This window comes from Orbicella faveolata, unplaced genomic scaffold (assembly GCF_042242905.1).
Source record: "Orbicella faveolata isolate gen_17 unplaced genomic scaffold, um_ofav_v1 contig_48, whole genome shotgun sequence".
Classification (NCBI taxonomy): Eukaryota; Metazoa; Cnidaria; class Anthozoa; order Scleractinia; family Merulinidae; genus Orbicella; species Orbicella faveolata.
Genome location: NW_028301578.1, coordinates 2,577,501 through 2,595,359, shown reverse-complemented (window position 1 = coordinate 2,595,359; position 17,859 = coordinate 2,577,501). Strand labels below are relative to the sequence as shown.

The 17,859-nt window shown below is 36.7% G+C and overlaps 1 protein-coding gene across 1 annotated transcript in view; it reads right to left on the bottom strand.

Moving 5' to 3' along the window:
* Nucleotides 1–10,611: 10,611 nt before the first annotated feature.
* Nucleotides 10,612–17,859, bottom strand: part of LOC110053451 (fibroblast growth factor receptor 1-A-like) — a 36,233-nt gene continuing 28,985 nt past the window's right edge. The window contains exons 19-21 of the mRNA XM_089280965.1: nucleotides 17,619–17,715; nucleotides 12,400–12,496; nucleotides 10,612–12,137 (exon numbers count right to left, since the gene is read on the bottom strand). Coding sequence (XP_089137091.1) covers nucleotides 11,988–12,137; nucleotides 12,400–12,496; nucleotides 17,619–17,715 — 344 coding nt within the window. The 3' untranslated portion in view covers nucleotides 10,612–11,987. The remainder of the gene's footprint in view (nucleotides 12,138–12,399; nucleotides 12,497–17,618; nucleotides 17,716–17,859) is intronic.

The following is a 17,859-nucleotide window of genomic DNA, read 5'->3' as shown; positions in this document are numbered from 1 at the left end:
TATCTAAAGTAGTAATTTGTATGATTTGAGTCTCAGATGAATTGTGGAAAGTTCAGCCAATAAAATATTGATTTGGCTGTAGACGTTTTTTTATCTTGTAAGCATATTCGAAACGCGTTAGCGCCAATTGTTTTTAGAATTTTTTTATGACGGCTGTATCTTTCCGGGTTGTAACATTTCCTTCTGTAAAGAATGCTTCTTGTGGTATGTAAATACGCAAGACAATTAAAACGTGTGGATTAAACAGAAACCGAACTAAGAATTAAGAAATCCGTGTTGATGAGGCTGCTTGAGGAGTTTGTATTCTCTTTGATTTGAGCTTGCTTTAATTCTCTTTTTTCAATATTGGTGGCGTTTGATTTTCCTTTTTTGGCGTTGGTTCTTTTTTTGTCCGTCGAGGTCTCTGTACTCATGTCAAGGGTCTTTGTTGATTTATTCGCTTTAAAAACAGGTAATAAATCTCTTTATTGCTAACGCTAAGATGATCAACATCTAGTAATAACCAAAGTAATTCTTTTTTCGTGTTATTAGAAGGAGATCAGTTTTTGTAGAGTAGCTTATTCCGTTGGTAAATAACTTTGTTCTTGTGATGGTGTCGTTTTTAAATATTTTATCAGATAATTTTTCGTCAGTTACGTCGTATTTTCAGTTCTTCAGTTAAGCACCAACTGAACCTATTAATAGCAGAAAATTGAAAGGGGATTTATCAAGGAACTCACGCCCCCCAACCTCTCTCTCCCGCCGACCCCGGTAGGTATCTGCGGCGCTTTCATTCGGTCAAAGTTCAGTTTCAAGGTGAATTGCAAACGCGCCATCCTGTTTGTCCCAATGAAAACTTACTGCAGGAAAAATAAATATTTAGTTATTGGGACTATCTTTTTGAAGTGTCATTTTTACGATTATCTTTCGTTGGAATGGACTGAAATTTCCGTAATTCTCGACTAAGTCTGAAAAGTGAGTCCATGTCGATCTGACGAGCGCCATGCGCAATTCAGAAAACGGGAGGGGAAGCTTGGGGAGGAAAGTGTCCTAGGGAGTTGCAAGGAGGCTTTATGACGAGTGACAGTATTGGTATAGAGAGGGGGGGTGAGAGGAGAATATGTCATTTTCTTCTTCTTCTTGCAAGTGACAAGCAATGGCCATGATATCCACAATATATTTGCTAAGACGTGGAGTTGTATGATTTGAGTTCCAAATGAATAGACCTTTTTCGACTGAGTGGTTTGTTGCCCCATTTTAGACCACGTGATGATACTCTTGATAATTCTTGCCTTCAAATTGCCAAACAGTTGCGCGTATATGAATGAATAATTTTTAGATGGTAAAAGAACAATTCTCTAGAGAATATTACGCGGTCCGTAATGAGAAAACAAAACGCCCAAGCGAAAAAGGTCTGTTGTTAAGCGTTCAGCTAATAAAATACTGACATGGTTTTGAGGTGCTTTTTTTCCCTTTTGTAAGCACAGGCCGAAGCCATTAGCGCACTTTAACATTTGAAGAGGAAATTTTTTGTAATTTCTATAGTTGTCGTGGTTACTTCTGATAGTTATCGGAAGAGTTACTGCTTTCCTGTGTTTCGCCCACGTGTGGAAAATTAAAATAGTGCACCATTTAAAATCCATTTTCGGTGAATACAGTTGAAACTTTGCCGTTTGATTCTGTGCACGATCAAATTCGCTATCTTGTCCAAATTTTTCTTTTTTCAGTGAAGTTAATCGGCCATTCTCAATATATTTTATTATAACTTTGCTCCGAGGGTTAGGGGAATAAAACAGAATAAATCACATCAAGGTTGAGTAATGAATAATTAATTTACTTTGTTTTATTCCCTTTAAGCCTCGGAGCCAAGCTAGAAGTTTAATATATTGGAAAAGGCCTATTAAAGAAAATCTGAAGATTTCCTAGAGCTCAGGTATAAGCTTTGAGACATATAGACTCAGTTGTTTAAAGCAAAAATGCACTAGCTTTACTTGTCATTTTTTACCCCAAAAATATAGAACGTCATTTAACTGTTATCACAACAACGTAACAGCTTTACCAGGATCTAATCAGATCTTTTCTCTTACTTCTTTTCCAACTCATTTTTAGCCAAGTTCGATTTCCACGTGAAGATTTATTTTTTCTCATTGAAAATATGAAGATCAGGGAATAACAAATAAACTGAAGAAAATACACTCTTTCTTTTCTCGCGATTCTTGATTCGCTTTTTAAGAAAGCGTGCAAACAAAATACGTGTCAAGTATTTGGCGTACTCGTGAGTGATTGGTTAAGTTTGAGTTTCTAATCCATATTCATGACAAATTGTAGAATCTGCGTCAAACCATGTTGTCCGTTGATGTGTGAAGACGTGTCGTCCTTGTAAAGGCGAGTTGGAACTCTTGAGGCAAGAAGATGCTTGAAGAAAAAGAGATTGAAGCTTGGAAAAAGTATTTACGCTTGTCCACCTGAAGGTAAGCATTACTTATGGGGAATATTGTTTTAATTTTGCCTAGAAAGTTACAAAAGTGACATTATGTCGCTGAAGGGCCAACACGTGCGCTAACTGTTCGCTTCGAGTTTGTTCAACTGAGAAAGTAATCATGATATACTGTTTCGTTCACGGTATTATACACTCTGAACTAACGCTCTACAGTATTTGATAGAAGTGGCAAACTTGAAATTTGAAATTCAAAGTATGGAAAGTATACGGGGAATTTTCACAAGTTTTCGGTGAGGAAGGCTTTGGCTGTTGTAAGCTGAGATAAAGCCGACCGGGCGTGTTAACGTTTCACTTCTGAAAGTGTAAAGGGCTTTGCATGTCAAGACAAGTTGCGAAATTTTATCTTTTCTCACTGAGAAACTTTATTTTGGAATTGTTTGCACTTCAGCCTTTGTTGATCTCGGTTTCTTCGGCCTCCACGGAGACAGCTACTCTTTCTTTTGCTATAATGCATTTGAGACTGAATTTTAGAGTTTTCTCTGTTAAAGTAGAACAATGCTTTTGGAATTTGCTAATCATTAAATTTGTAAATAATTTTTCAGGAACCCTGGAGGAAACTATCGACGAAGAGGACAAACTGGAATCACCCAATTGGAAGGAATACTACAAAGACAAGAAGTTTGAAATTTCAAATAATTTAAGTGAAATGGTGGCTTAGCATTTGTTTAATTCTGTAAGGGAAGTGAACTCTTTGTCTGTATTACCAATTGTCTTGCTGCAAGTCCAAAAAAGACGACATCACACGGAAATAAGTACAACGATGTTGAAGAATCGGTTGATTTGAGTTTTGTTAGACTTCGGTCACTATTTACATCCTCAGTTGATGTCACAGCGCGGGGATATTTCTGAAGGTGTCACTCTAAGACGAACGAGAGTTTTAAAAATACTTTAAGTAAAATAAATCAACTCGCTAAAGCAACAAAATTTTTTACGGTTCTAATAAAAAATGGGACGTTTCCAAATTGACTAATTGTGCTCATAGATGGTTTTAGCTGTTATCATACAAATTAAACACAGATTTTCATTGCCTTTGAAGACAATAAGTGACATTAATTTGTCTTTTTTACTAGTTTGGAGGAAAAATCATTGATTATAAGCCTAAGGCCAACTGTATTTGGAAATTTATATTTACATATCTGACAGAGATTGTTTTTTCTGCTGTCAAACGAAATGACACACAAATTGTCATTGCCTTTTGAAACAGTTGAATGAATTGTATTTGTCTCTTATACAACTTTGGAGGAATAAAATCACCGATTATTAGCCAAAGGCCAACTGTATACGAAAATTTACATTTATTTAGTGAAAAGTGCCACCTTGCAAATATTCACCAGTTTGTTTCATCAACTGATTATAGGTACAACTGACAAGAGAACATTCGCTTTTTCAATGTAAAGCGGAACAAATTCTTTTCTGCAAATCACTGTAAAGTTGCTTTTAATTTTGCAAATCACTACAAGATTATTTTTTAAGAATTGGCTTACATTTTCTAACAACTCGAACGGTAATTTTTAAAACGCGTGTCTTTATTTTCTCCTGCCATCTAGTTTAATAGTTACGTATACAAAACCCTGACGTCTGGTTCATAGGATGTTACGACGTAGTTTCGATTTAGGATTAGCTTTTATCCAGACCACAAGATCAAAACTTTTGAAATCATTGTTTCTCATCGTGCCATTTTTACAAATATCAAGAACTAAATCGGCAATGATTAAATCCGGCGAAGTTTTTACGCTGCAGTTGTCTTGCTTATTCAAAATTATTTTTTGTTATCATCAAAGTGTTTTGTAATGCAACTTCTGTTATCATAGTTGAGTCAAACAGCTTTTTTTGGTTTTTGTGAGAAAGAAAATCAGCTTTGTAAATTATCAACATTGTTTAAATCTTGATTTATTTTGTACGCAAGTGTTCAATGCGCCAGAAAATTATAAATTTACTTTATTTGTAACTTGTTGTTACCTTTTAGTCCAATGCCTTTTAGTCCAAAACTCGAAGAAAAGAAATTGTTGATACTACTGTTTAAACTGTTGTTTGGAATATACAGCAATCTCCATTTTGAGTTATCTCGGATATCATAAGCGTTATTCAGCGACTAAAAGATAGTTATTTTGCTCCAATTGTCTTGCTGAACCAAAGCCATCTTGTCTGTTGTTGTCAACAACCTCACATCTCCTGCTCCACACAAACAAGACTAAGAACTTGCTATTTTTTGAGAATGATAAGTCTTGCGGAAATTTGGTGTTTTTGTTCTACAAATCTTTGGCAAGAAATACCATACAAGTTTAAAGACCTAAATCAATTTACTTTCTCCAAAAGTGTTAAAAACTATGTTCAATCTCAGCAATATCAAACGTAAGTTTCCACAATTCTTCTAACTCTTTCCTTTAATAATCGGTCCTTCTACTCCCATGTTTTTTTTTTATGTTCACTCAAACGAGATGGAGGCTAACTCGATAATCTCGCGGTTCTATTAGCCTCCATGCACAAACTATAGACCATTGTAACCTTTAATTATTGTATATGTATCTTTTTTCTTTTTTATGCTAATATTGTAATTTCAAAATTGTATTTTGAGCGCCGTATTTTTCTAAGTCTTTTCGCGGGAAAATCAAAAATTTTCAAACAGATGTTAACAAAAGGTAATTTTTATTTTTAAAAAAATTGGCGCACGCGTAGTTTAAGCTCTCGTATTTTTTCTAAGTCTTGGCGGGAAAATAAAAATTGTCTAAATCGAAGGAAATGACAAACCACCGTCACGAAAAATTCGTATAAAACTAAATGACCAATTCGAAGGTAATCATACTCAAATGGCACAAAAAATTTGTTTAACTGATCTGATCGATATCCTTGACTTGAAATACTACAAACTCTGAGCAAGTACTTCTCGCCCCGCAAGAAACTCGGCTGCGACTTTTTTTTTTTTTTATCCTATCATATCTTGAAAAAAAAATAGTTCACTTTGTTTTCTACCTCTGTGTTAACTTTCGCTTCGATAACTGTATTTCTTGCTTGATTTTTGCTAGATCCTGTTTCATTCTGGGTTTTTAAGGCTTCCAGAAACCTGAAACAAGAAGACGAATAATCAGCAAATGTAGTCGTTCAGTCTTTACAGTAAACAGTTTCCTATTATAATATCAGGTTTTTACTTTCCCGGTTTCCAGGGAAAATTTAAAATACTCAAGGTGATATCATGATAGCAATTTCAACGAAAGTTATTGACACAAAATCACCTACAAATTCTGGAGTTTACTCCAGGCAGCCCGAAATTGTAATTTCACAAACTTAATTTTAAATGCCACATATCGCTGACATCGCGCTTTGCTAAACCAATCAGGATATATTCAACAGAAAGATTATCTACACTCGAATGGATTACAGCCTGCTTCTTCCTTCACATAGTGTTTGCACAAAGGAACAGTAAGATTTCTTCGTAAGTTTAGTTCTTAATTTCACTTGCTTTAACGAACAGAAATCAAATAAATTCTATTAAACTTTCTAGCAGCCAGTTTAAATGTAAATTTGATAGTTTATCAGATAAGAGATTGCCGCTCACACACTCTATAAAATAGGTGTGATCAACTTTGAATAAAAGTCATTGTGGACCTTTCGTTGTTTTGGTAAAGTCGGTTTGACTGAATTCCTACTGATACAGAATTTTTCATCCGCAGACATAAGCCATGAATGCATTTTTATCCATATATGCCCGCAGGGCCAGCAAAATGTACGTCGCTGACACATAACAAGAAGCTTATAATGCTTAGACCTTAAACCACGCGGTTAAATTAAAGATAAACTGTCTTTTGTTCAAACACAGCGTGACAGTTGTCACGCAATGTGTGTTAGAGTTTTTAATTTGCCTTCTTCGAAGCCTTTGTTAATAACTTTGTTTTGTAGTAAACAGCCTCATTTAAAATCCAAAAACTAATTGAACAAAAACAGTGAGTACCGCCTTACTCTCCACGTATATTCTCTTTTATGATCTAAGCTTCGTCGAAAATAGGAATATAATTGAAAATTGCTCTCTCAAATTAATGAGTGCGGCTATCCAGAGAAATAAAAATTCAAACTAAGCGTGATCTTATTTAGCACGTGGCCTCAAATGAATAATTGGGGAGCTTAAGCAAACCACGACGACGACGACAACGAGAACGTCATTAAACAAAAGGTTTATGAGCGAAACAATAGCTGTGCACGTGCGTTATAAATCTTTGTACATTTCTTTGCCGTCTTCTGCAAAACAACGACATGAAATGACCAAGTTCTGCGTCGTCTACTGAACCTGGACGACGACGCCTGATTTTTCGTATTTCCATTTGGAATTGAACGATTTCATTGCATATTTAGCCTGCATGAGCACGTTTTTAGAGCCATTGGCGTACCGAACAGATCTAGAAAATCGCGAATTTTGCTTCTAAAATGTAAATTCGTTTTCTACTAGGCGTCGTCTTCGACGTCGTCGTTGTCGTTACTTAAGCTCCCTATTATTGTTGTTTTGCGTGAATGATGTAATGATTTTGCAAGTCTAGACAAATTTGTGTTTTGTAACGTGAATGTTCAAAACAAATAAAATATATTTCATCTTGTAAAAGAAAAACAATTGGTAGAATTTGCAGCACATCAATAAATTAATTGCTCTTGACGATTACACATCAAAAAGTTACGTGACTTAGAATGTGGCCGAGGAGGCACGGGTTTGGTCACCACGCGGTTAACAATTATGTATCAGTCATTTCTGGTATTTCGGAAAATTTCCGTCAAATTTCTATAACAAAAATCGAATCAGGACCTTAATTTGCGACTCAGTCGTAATATGGGGTCAAATGACAACTGAAAAATCCCTTTCTCTCGCGCTCCTCTTGATTCTAATTTACAACAGTTGTGTCGACATAGTGCAGTATTACGACAACAAACAGATACCATTTATATCCCTGATACCATCAAGTCATTTAGAAGAATACATATGATTTTTTTAAATATCTACCTCTGATTTTATGGCTCATTGTCTTCGGTTCCAATTTCTCTTTCAAACTCTTGCCTCTCTTACTTTCTTGGTTTCCTCTGATGCGTCAAATCCTGCACTAAACGTAAACGTAATATTGAATTAGCTACATGATGTATGCAGAGGCTGATTTGTAGTTGAAACGATAGAGGTCTTTTGTATGAGCACACAAGTATTTCAAAGTTGAAAAAAAACTTCATATCATTAGTTATGGAAAAATGAACGCAAATTAAACTGTGTTTCTTAACTTTCCGGCAATTTCTGACAAACTCTAAAGACCCCGAATATTCCAGGAGATTTTGTCGAGATGGCCGAAGATCCGAAGCAGTTAATTAAGTTTAACTGACCTTTACAAAAAGCAAGCATGTTTTAAAAAGTGAAATATTTGGTACCTCCACACAAATGCATCGCCATTTATCCACACTGGCGAAAATTTAAGTCTTTGTAAACCGTCAATAGAGCTCTTTTTAGATTTGTTTTACCATCTGTATCTTACTATGTGAAACCAAATTTCAAAACAAGAAAACGAAGAAGTTCAAAATCTTCCTATGTTGTTTCAGACCATCCCCATTCACATTATGCAGTGAAACGAAACCGACATCACATCGTTTCTAATAATTATAAAGACGGTCTGAATGCAGTTAAAAGACGACTCACCAGTTGTCCCTTTCTCTATCCCCTGCTCCAGACATTTCAAAACAACGTGACAATAAGCAGACAAAAAATTGATTTTACTTTAAAAATTTGCCTATAACAGTGATCTCGGGCCAAAACAACTGGTTGCATGATCAATAAATGACAATTTTGTGCTGCACAACTGGCTAAAGTGCAAATTATGCTAACAGTGCTTTTTTTGGAAAATCGATGAAAATTATGCTCGTATTGACGAATTATGCCAAACATTATGCCAGCACAATCCATCAAAGCCTACTTGTATAGCACGGTGGGGATATCAGTTTTGCCGGTACGAAAACTTTTAATGTTTATCTCGCAACTGTAGAGCTTGTTTGCGTTTCACATCGTTATTTTAGTATTTTATCATCCATTATTCTTTGAACCTAAAACTTCTGTGACGCAAAATCCTGCTAAATGGAAGTCGAAACATTTTGAAACACAAAATTCCTTCCCCTCGCAAGCGCCTGCAACGAAAATTCCTTCGCATGAAATCTAAATAACCCCAGAAATGAGAGTTTGTTATCTATACTGTACAAGCTGCAAAGATGTAAAAGCTGAAAAGACATTTATTACAGAATCTATTCCAGAGCGGAGAGTTTTTCGCGGACGCCATGTTCAAACCAATCACCCATGATCCCTTGCAAACATACAACTATCTGTTTGCTGGCCACAACTGAAAAGTAATTTAAGTTTTCTACGGCTAAAATTCTATTTAAAGTACATTTTGTTACACCGCTATACGTATCGAGGGCAAGTGTAAATGTCGTGAATACAAAGCTTGGCTAACTACTTCACAAGAGGACCCTTCCAAGGAAACAAATCCTCAAATTCTTAGATGTTGAATTCTCGCTAATTGCGCCATCGTTTGAAAACAAAGTTTTTGTAAATCAAAGCTTCACAATGTCTTGTGCATCTTGTACCATAAGATATCACCATCTTCCTCGTGTGATAGCAAAGTCGAATACTTGAATGCTTATAATGTGACAATTGTATCTGTAATTCTAATGAATTTTCTTTTGTTCTTAAATGCTCGGCAAACTTTATTGAGATACAAGATTAGAATTCCCAGGTCTAAATGCAAATTTAAACAACTTTGTGTTAGTCTCACCATTTATCGGGGGTAAAAAGTCCTAAAGCGAAAATAATTTCTTATCAGGTGTTAAGTTTTTTATTGTTTTGACTCAAATAAAAAAGAGTGAAAATAACTTTTACCCCCGCCTCACCTTCCCATCCCGGGGAAGGCGGAGGGGCGGCGGGGCAGAGTAAAAAGCGGACGTTCAGGCTGGCTGTTGCCCTCCATTCAAATCTTGGAGCCGGATTAAGCCAGTTTAATTCAGTTTAGGAAAAAATCTTGACATTTTGCCAGTGAAAATATGATTATGTCAAGCTCCTGGAGGGGTAAAACGTTTCTCTCATTAATCCTTTATGTTTCTTTATTTTATTATTTTAGATTTTCTACAGTCGGCGCGATGTTTCACCGATTTTTTACCTACTAACCTATGCAGATGTAGATCTTCAATAGGTTTGAGATTGCCTCAAACAATTTGTTGGCTAGCCTTCTGGAGAACACGAAAATTGGTGGAAACACTCGCTGCCCACATCATTTCCCGTTCTCCCAAACTTCCACTCGTGTTTCTCAGAAGAACCACGAAAAAAGTTTTCTATTTGATATTCGAGGATAAAATCTACGTCTTTGAATTTACTATCAATATCACGCAAGCTCTCGCTGGTAGACTCGATTTCCGCTTCTCTCTCGAGTCCAGTCTTCTTTCCCGAACAGCGGCTGGTAATCGAGCGTACCTCATTGGTTGAACAGTCGTTTTGAAGGAGGCATATTGTTAGCTTTAGAAGGATTCGAAAATCCGTCAATCCGAACTGAACAGATTGAATTGTGCCCTTGCGTTGGTTAGAAAGGTACTTTTTTCTGAGTCGAAGTCGGATGATTTGTTGAGCTTGTATGGTGTATAACTGGATACCCGCCAATATAATTCCGAGAGCTGGCCCTACGGATCCACTGGCATCCCATCCAGGGAGGAGTGGGGACACTCATAGCCGCCTTAAATTTCGGAAACCGGGGAAAAGCACCGGCCTGATGGGCCTCCAGCTTCGAAAATGAGAACACTGAAATAAGCTCTGATCCGTCACCGTGGGTAATAACTACTGACCTTTTTGGGCACACCTCTTTGCTTACGTCACACTGAGAAAGACAGTAAGATGTGGTCACTTGTAATCAATATTTCAATAGTTCTGGCTTCTGATGTACAGATCCCACATAGTTTCTGCAATGTTTAGTTTGTAACGTGTGTTCCCCATTTCCTCCTTTTGGACAGAAAGTGTCCTATTTCTTTCCCCAGCGCAAAAGTAAGCCTACGACAACAACTGCATTTTTCTAGGCCTGTGGTTTGATTTTGATTTTGATGGGAAGTATCATATATATGTGAAATATCTGTAGACAAAGTTAGCTTTTAGATTTAAGTTTTCATTCAAGCTATTACATGGAGTGTTCTACAAGAATTAGATATTACCTAATGATAGTGTGCAGATCAAAACACCTCTTCAGATTCTGGTTCCCCTCGACTCTCAGGTTTTTCGGGTAGCCAGCTGAACACCCATATCATGTTTGCTTCGATATGACATTTTAAATTATTTTTCTCTTTTTACTCTGGAGTGAAATAAAATTTTGCTGTTGTCGTTGTTGTTGTTGTTGTTGTTGTTGTTGTTGTTGTTGTTGTTGTTAAGTAAATCCCTCTCGCATGGGTAAGTTGTTATGTGCTCTCTCGACAGGTGTTTTTACTCTACACACTAAAAACCGGTAATAAAAATAGCTATTTTAGCTTAAATAACACTCTTTAAGGAGGTTCTCCTCTGTTTAAGCAAATCGCTATTGAATTGCAGCAGAATGGTTAACATCAGAAACAAAGCACTTCAGTGAGCGACAAATGAGTAACAGCATACTCATAACAACAAGAACATGATGATTAAATAAGTCAGATACGGATAGCATCATTAAATAACAACGTGGTAGTTCTAGAAACTGTACTAAATAATATTTTCTTGAGTAATCCTGAATTCTGTCGCCCTGAGAAATAACTTACTTATTTATTACTGCTTACTGATATATGGAAGTGTTCCTAAAACTGAAAGTTGCTATATAAAAATTCTACAAACTATTTAAAAAATATTTTCCTACTCCTGACTTGATCAGTTAGTGAAAATTTAAATCGTATTTACTTCAAAAGCAAACTGCAGTTAATATCAGCAACGAAATCGTACTTAAATCACTATACAGCAAAGAAGCAATCTGGTATTACATAAAACAAGGCTGACTAAATAAATGCTATATGGATGACACTATTCCATAACAATGGCAAAGTAATATGTAACTGGGTGAAGTTATGTACACCAGTATAATTTGCTCCCAAGAATCTATGACTCCTGTTTCTTGAATACCAGAGATGTTCACCGATATCATACGTGCGAGATCGAATCAAAACGTGTTTATACACCGACCAAGAACTAATTGTGGCAAATTCACATTTTTTTAAATCTCTGTTTAGTTTATATTTTTGTTGCGTGGAAATAAAGAAACTTGAGACTTGAAATCGTAAGTTAACATTTGCAAACCGTTACTTTTCATAAAGTCTACACGTTAAACTTAACAGCTACTTTGATAAATATGTAACTATATCTTACTCAGTGACAGCTCATCAAGGATAAAGTTTGTTAAATAAAAATACTATTTCATCCTGAACACAACACACACACACACACCCTTAACGATTGCCGTGCATAAAAGCTATAATAGCCACCAGTAAGTCATATATTTACTCTTATTTAACGGACACTCGACCATTTTCCCAATTTCTTTCCAGTGGTGCTCGTCTTGACTTGCTCACTTGCTGGTTCATCTTGAGCTCCAAGATCTTCAACCTTGGAGTATTTCACGCTGTCATATTTCCCCATGTTGACCAGTTCCGTGTATGTCTGAAAGAAATAATAGTAAAAAATTAGTACTACAAAAGGTTTTAAGTATCAATCATTAACGCAGAATGAACCGGATGGGGTTAGTGATTGGCTGTTGGCAGCTGTTAATTTCTACCCTTAATAATTTCTACAATAGGAAGCTTATTTTTTCGAAAATTTTAAATTAGAAAATATTTCTACAATTATTATCATCATTATGGTCCTAGAGCAAGTCCATAAGATTGCGTTAACCTGGATTATTGATTGGCTCATTATAACAAACCTCCTCTCGAAGGTATGTATCCATTCTTTGTCGTAGGTTTTCAAAAGGAGGACGGAAGTCAGGGTTTAAGTTCCAGCACCTAATCATTATATCATACCTAGAAAAAAAAAAGAACAATAAAAGTTATAACCATTGCCCATGATTGCCAGACTCATTTTATTTTGAAACAGCCCGAGAGAAGGATTAAGTTAAAATGACTGATAATCCTCCCCTAAACAATTTCAACTTAAGTTAAGTTGAGGGTTGTCCAATACTGTCGAGTAGATTCCATCGGAAAAAGGGATCTTACGAATCGTTCGACTCGACAAATGAAGAATGTTATTGACGATCCGACAGGTTGAGTTGTCGATCGGAAAATTGCATCTCATTAGCGGGACTTAGAAAATATTTCACGTTATTCTTATGGCAGGGCCCCAGTGTAACTTTGTCGATTCGATCGATTCGTTCGATTCGTCGAATGGAGAATTTTATTGACGATCCGACAAGTGGAGTTGTCGATCGGAAAATTGCATCTCATTAGTGGGACTTCGAAAATATTTCACGATATTCTTGAGGCAGGGCCCCAGTGTAACTTTGTCGATTCGATCGATTCGTTCGATTCGTCGAATGGAGAATTTTATTGACGATCCGACAAGTGGAGTTGTCGATCGGAAAATTGCATCTCGATATTCTTGTGGCAGGGCCCCGGTGAAACTTTGTCGATTCGATCGATTCGTTCGAGTCGTCGAATGGAGAATTTTATTGACGATCCGACAAGTGGAGTTGTCGATCGGAAAATTGCATCTCATTAGTGGGACTTTAAAAAATATTTCACCATATTCTTAAGCTTCAATGAGGTTGTTGAAAGGCGAACCGAACTTTTCAAAGTAATTGACGGCGATGCATTTTTTTTCCATGAGAGAGTGGCCGGCGTCGTTCAGGAGAGACTTTTGGGGAAAACCCATTAGCGATCAAGGAAGCTTTAAGTTAATGCTGTTTCTGATAGGAAACGGTCTTGAACCCAAACTAGCCTCGGAGTGGGTGATGCTCTCACAGTACTGGACTCACGACCAGGAGAAGATGAAGAAAAGGGCAAGACAAGTGGACTTCGTGGTCGCTAACTTGGAGGCGAAGAAGGGCGAGTGGTTTTATTTTGACATCATCCACCAGCGCCTTGTGGGAAAGGTGTGTATATTTTTTGGTAAAAGACAATGGAATTTTTAGAGAGCTGCACAATATAAACACAATTTTGTCCAAAGTTAAATCATCCAAAAAAAATTGCAGTATTCCCACCAGACACCCAGGTTGCTGTAATTTTTATTGTTATTAATCTTTCAGTTCCAAAAAATAAGAAACTCTGCTGTTGATGCAGATTGAAAAAGTTTGTTTGCAACAAGTTTTGTATGTTTCAACAGTGGCCATAACATACCTGAAGTAACCAGATTTCTGTTATACACTGGTTGATATGGCAGACAGGTTATAAAGAAGGTTCCATCAAATAGGCTTGTCTTAGATAAGTATTATTGACCAATAAAAAGGAAGTTTGTAAGATAATCATAGCTATTTCACTTTTTACTTAACTGATAACAGTTGGGGAATAATTTGAATGTTTCTCTGTATGATAACAAATTGGTACCGTGGACTTAGCCTTCTTATAAAGTACTCTCTGTAAATTGGGACTAGTTGCATGACCTGCATAGTAATGGCGGTTATATATATTTCATATTCTACTTAGATTTTTGTAATAGTTAGGAAATATGTTGTAAGTTAAGACTCAAGACTGACAACTTGACTTATTCGTAAATTTAATTAAAGAATAAAATGAGAAATTAAGTGAATTTGTTTTCTTCGTTTTGTTGTTGAATGCACTATTACACTATTACTATTAGTAATAGTAATTAGACTGATATGAAATTTTGAGCCAATTAACAGTAGGAAAACAGCAGGAGAGATCCCATTTAAGTGAACATGATTAACACATTAATGGCATAGGAGTCCAAATACAGGTATCCAGTTACAGAATTTGTAATTTGGGTCTAATTGTTTTAGTATCACCCAACTAGTCGGACAGAAAAGGTAATAATAAAGTTAGCAAATGCAAGTTGAAGAAATATTTATTTGGGAATAAAACGAAAGAAAGCGTCACTCTCGATGGCGCCAATTTCGCTACTCGATGACTATTACTAATAGTCCCCTAGTAGCGTAGCCAATCAAATGCAGGATTTGCATTAGTCCACTAGTTGGGTGATACTAATTGTAATTAGACACCCACCTGATTGCCCTCCAATTATATTTACCGTACAAATGCTACCAGTAGAACCAATTGAAATTAATAATTTTCTTATAAATACTATTTTTACTGTAACTTATTAAACCATTAATCGGCGGCTCACATAATTAAGGGTTTCTTTTAACATTTCCAATTAGCTGTCCTTTCGATAAGGGAGTGCCCCCCCCCCCCCCCAAATGAACGATAGAATACGTGTTTTAGACCCTGTGCACGCAAATCCGATAAATTTGAAAACATTTCGTATCATTTTTAATATTTTCACACTACAAACTTCTCCATGTAAATTTGAAAACGAAATGCAACATCAGCCCTAGATGAATGGTTGACCGTGCATACATTATTACTAGAGCTTGCACTTAACTGAAAATAGGGAATTTAATTCTATTTTTTTGTCAACATGGAGGATAACCACAATCAGAAAATAGGTCCCCAAGACGTAACTGTGTCTAGTCCTGAGTGATTGAGATTTATGCATTGTTTCATTGTACGGTCACGAGGGTTGTCCAATACTGTCGAGTAGATGTTCCCAAATAGCTGCCCTACAAAAGGGTGTCTCAGACTTTTGAATTTCGACCTCGTTAAAAACTTATGGCTTTGTTTGTTAAAGGATATCACAAGCTTTGGAACATCAAACTTTAGGGTGGTATAAAAAGAAAACGAAGCGATCTTTGAGAAATCGGAGACACCCTTTTTAAAGGCAATGTGTAACGAATCATTTGCGATGTTAAACACGTTGCGGCGATAATCGTGGCTATAAACGAAACTGAAAAAAAAAGAAAGGGTAAATATCGCTTCGCTACGCAAAATTTAGAAAACTTTTATGTTTTCGAAAAAAGAAAAAACGTAATCAAATTCGTCATTTATTTAGCTTTCAGAAAATGTTCACTTTATTGGGGTTTATTTTTAAAGCCCCGCCACGAAACATATTAACGTGAGGTGGTCAATTGTGGTATACTGATACCTTAAAATGTGTCTCAATCACGCACCACAGACCGCGAACTTTCTCGTGTGCGCCATGAATGTGTGCAGCTTCGCCATAAGCGCGCGCTTGCACTGTGACAAAATACAAAGTCATTGTTCACGTTCATGCAGAGTGTTGTGCGTGCTTTCTATTAGCGAAATTTTCCACGCTGGTGTAGACAAAAAATTCGAAACGTACCAGAAATTTATTCCGATTGTCATACGTTGTCATCGGGCGGTTCACGGTAGGGTCATTGCGATAGAAAACTTGTTTTGTTTGGCTTTATACTACCTTTGGTGTTTGTAGAACGAGGAATATTCATATATTTTTGTCCTTTTCCACTGTGCTTTTGTTATAGCGGCGTTTTGTCGATTGTCAATCATTGATTCATCGATAAGAGTATTTTTGCGATATACTACGGATATGTTAGCGGCGTAAATGACCATGCAAAACGCATCTGTTTATGTCCTCTTTCACCGTGCTTAAATGACCATGCAATGTTTCGTTTATACTACCTTTGGTGTTTCTAGAACGAGGAATATTCATGTATTTATATCATCTTTCACCGGTGTTTTTAGAACGAGGAATATCCATGTGTTTATGTACTCTTTCACCGTGCTTTTCTTATAGCGACGTAAATGACTATGCAATGCTTCGTTTATACTACCTTTGGTGTTTTTAGAACGAGGAATATTCATGTGTTTATGTCCTCTTTCACCGGTGTTTTTAGAACGAGGAATATTCATGTGTTTATGTACTCTTTCACCGTGCTTTTCTTATAGCGGTGTAAATGACTATGCAATGTTTCGTTTATACTACCTTTGGTGTTTTTAGAACGAGGAATATTCATGTGTTTATCTCCTCGTTCACAGTGCTTTCGTTATAATGGCCTGTGAACGAATCGACAACGTTGGACCGCCGGGTCTGTTGTTACTAACGAGATGCGATTTTCCGATCGACAAAATCCACGTTTCGCGGTGGAATCGACAACGTTGGACCGCCGGGTCTATTGTCACCAATGAGATGCGATTTTCCGATCGACAACATCCAGGTTTCGGGTCGTGTTCATTCGACGAATCGATCGAATCGATCGATCCGACAGGCTTTATATCCAGCTAATAGCTAATGAGATGTAATTTACCGATCGACAACGAATAGAAAGTTCTCTTTTCCGATGGAATCTACTCGACAGTATTGGACATGAGTGGTTAAGTTAAGGAATTTTTGCAACATAGCATGATTGACAAAAACTTACGTACATTTATCAAGACACCGACACATCTGTAGCAAATACTCACGGACGTACTTCTCAATATTCTTTGAATATTGAGGCAATCATTGGTCGTACTGTATATAACGATTAGACTGTGGGAAAATAATCAATTCGGTGTAAAGTGCTTGACCTCTGCTGGAAACAGTGAGGAAGATAAATACAATTGTTTAGATTTTTTTTTTGCCAAAGTCAAGAATGAGCAAACCCTACCAAGGGCAATGTGTGCAAATCGTGGCATACGGCAATTGTCATATGATAAGGTAGTCTTGAGGAAAATCCAAACGTTCTGATTGGTTCTTTCTTAGTTGGGATTTTGCCATACGGACCTTTCCATGGAAAAGGTCAAAAATCATGTATTTTCCGTTTTTGAAAGCCGGCGAATTCAAAATTTGCAACTTCCATGGAGTGCTATAGATTAAACTACTTACTAGCCAGACTTGTTCCAATCGTACCTGGAAATATTGGCCCAATATTTCCAGGCCTTCGGTCGTTTATGTACGGACCTCGCTGCACAAGCCCTAACATTCCCTAGTACGGCCCTCATGTTCGGTCAGTTGGCGGTTAATACTCGGTGAAGACAGACCCAATCAGATTCCCAGATATCATGATAATATTTGAAAATTTCCCATGAGCGTGTTAAACAATCGCAACGCGCTCACAATTACTGAGTATAACTTAAGGTAAAAACGTATATAATGGCTAGCAAACAAACTTACAATTGGTCGTCAATATGGTCAGGCTTTGGCATTTGATATCCATTCAGGACTGCCTGAACCACTCTGCCTTCAGACCATCCTGGGTATGGAATTCCTCCTGTCAAGGAATACAGGTGTGTTTTAACTTAGTTGCAAGTTATTTTTCAGGAAAATACTCTTTCATGTATCATCAGCCTATTTGCCAATGTAAGTGTGCTGCGATCTGCTGGCTAGTTGTTTAGCTTTTTGGTTCTGTTCTGTT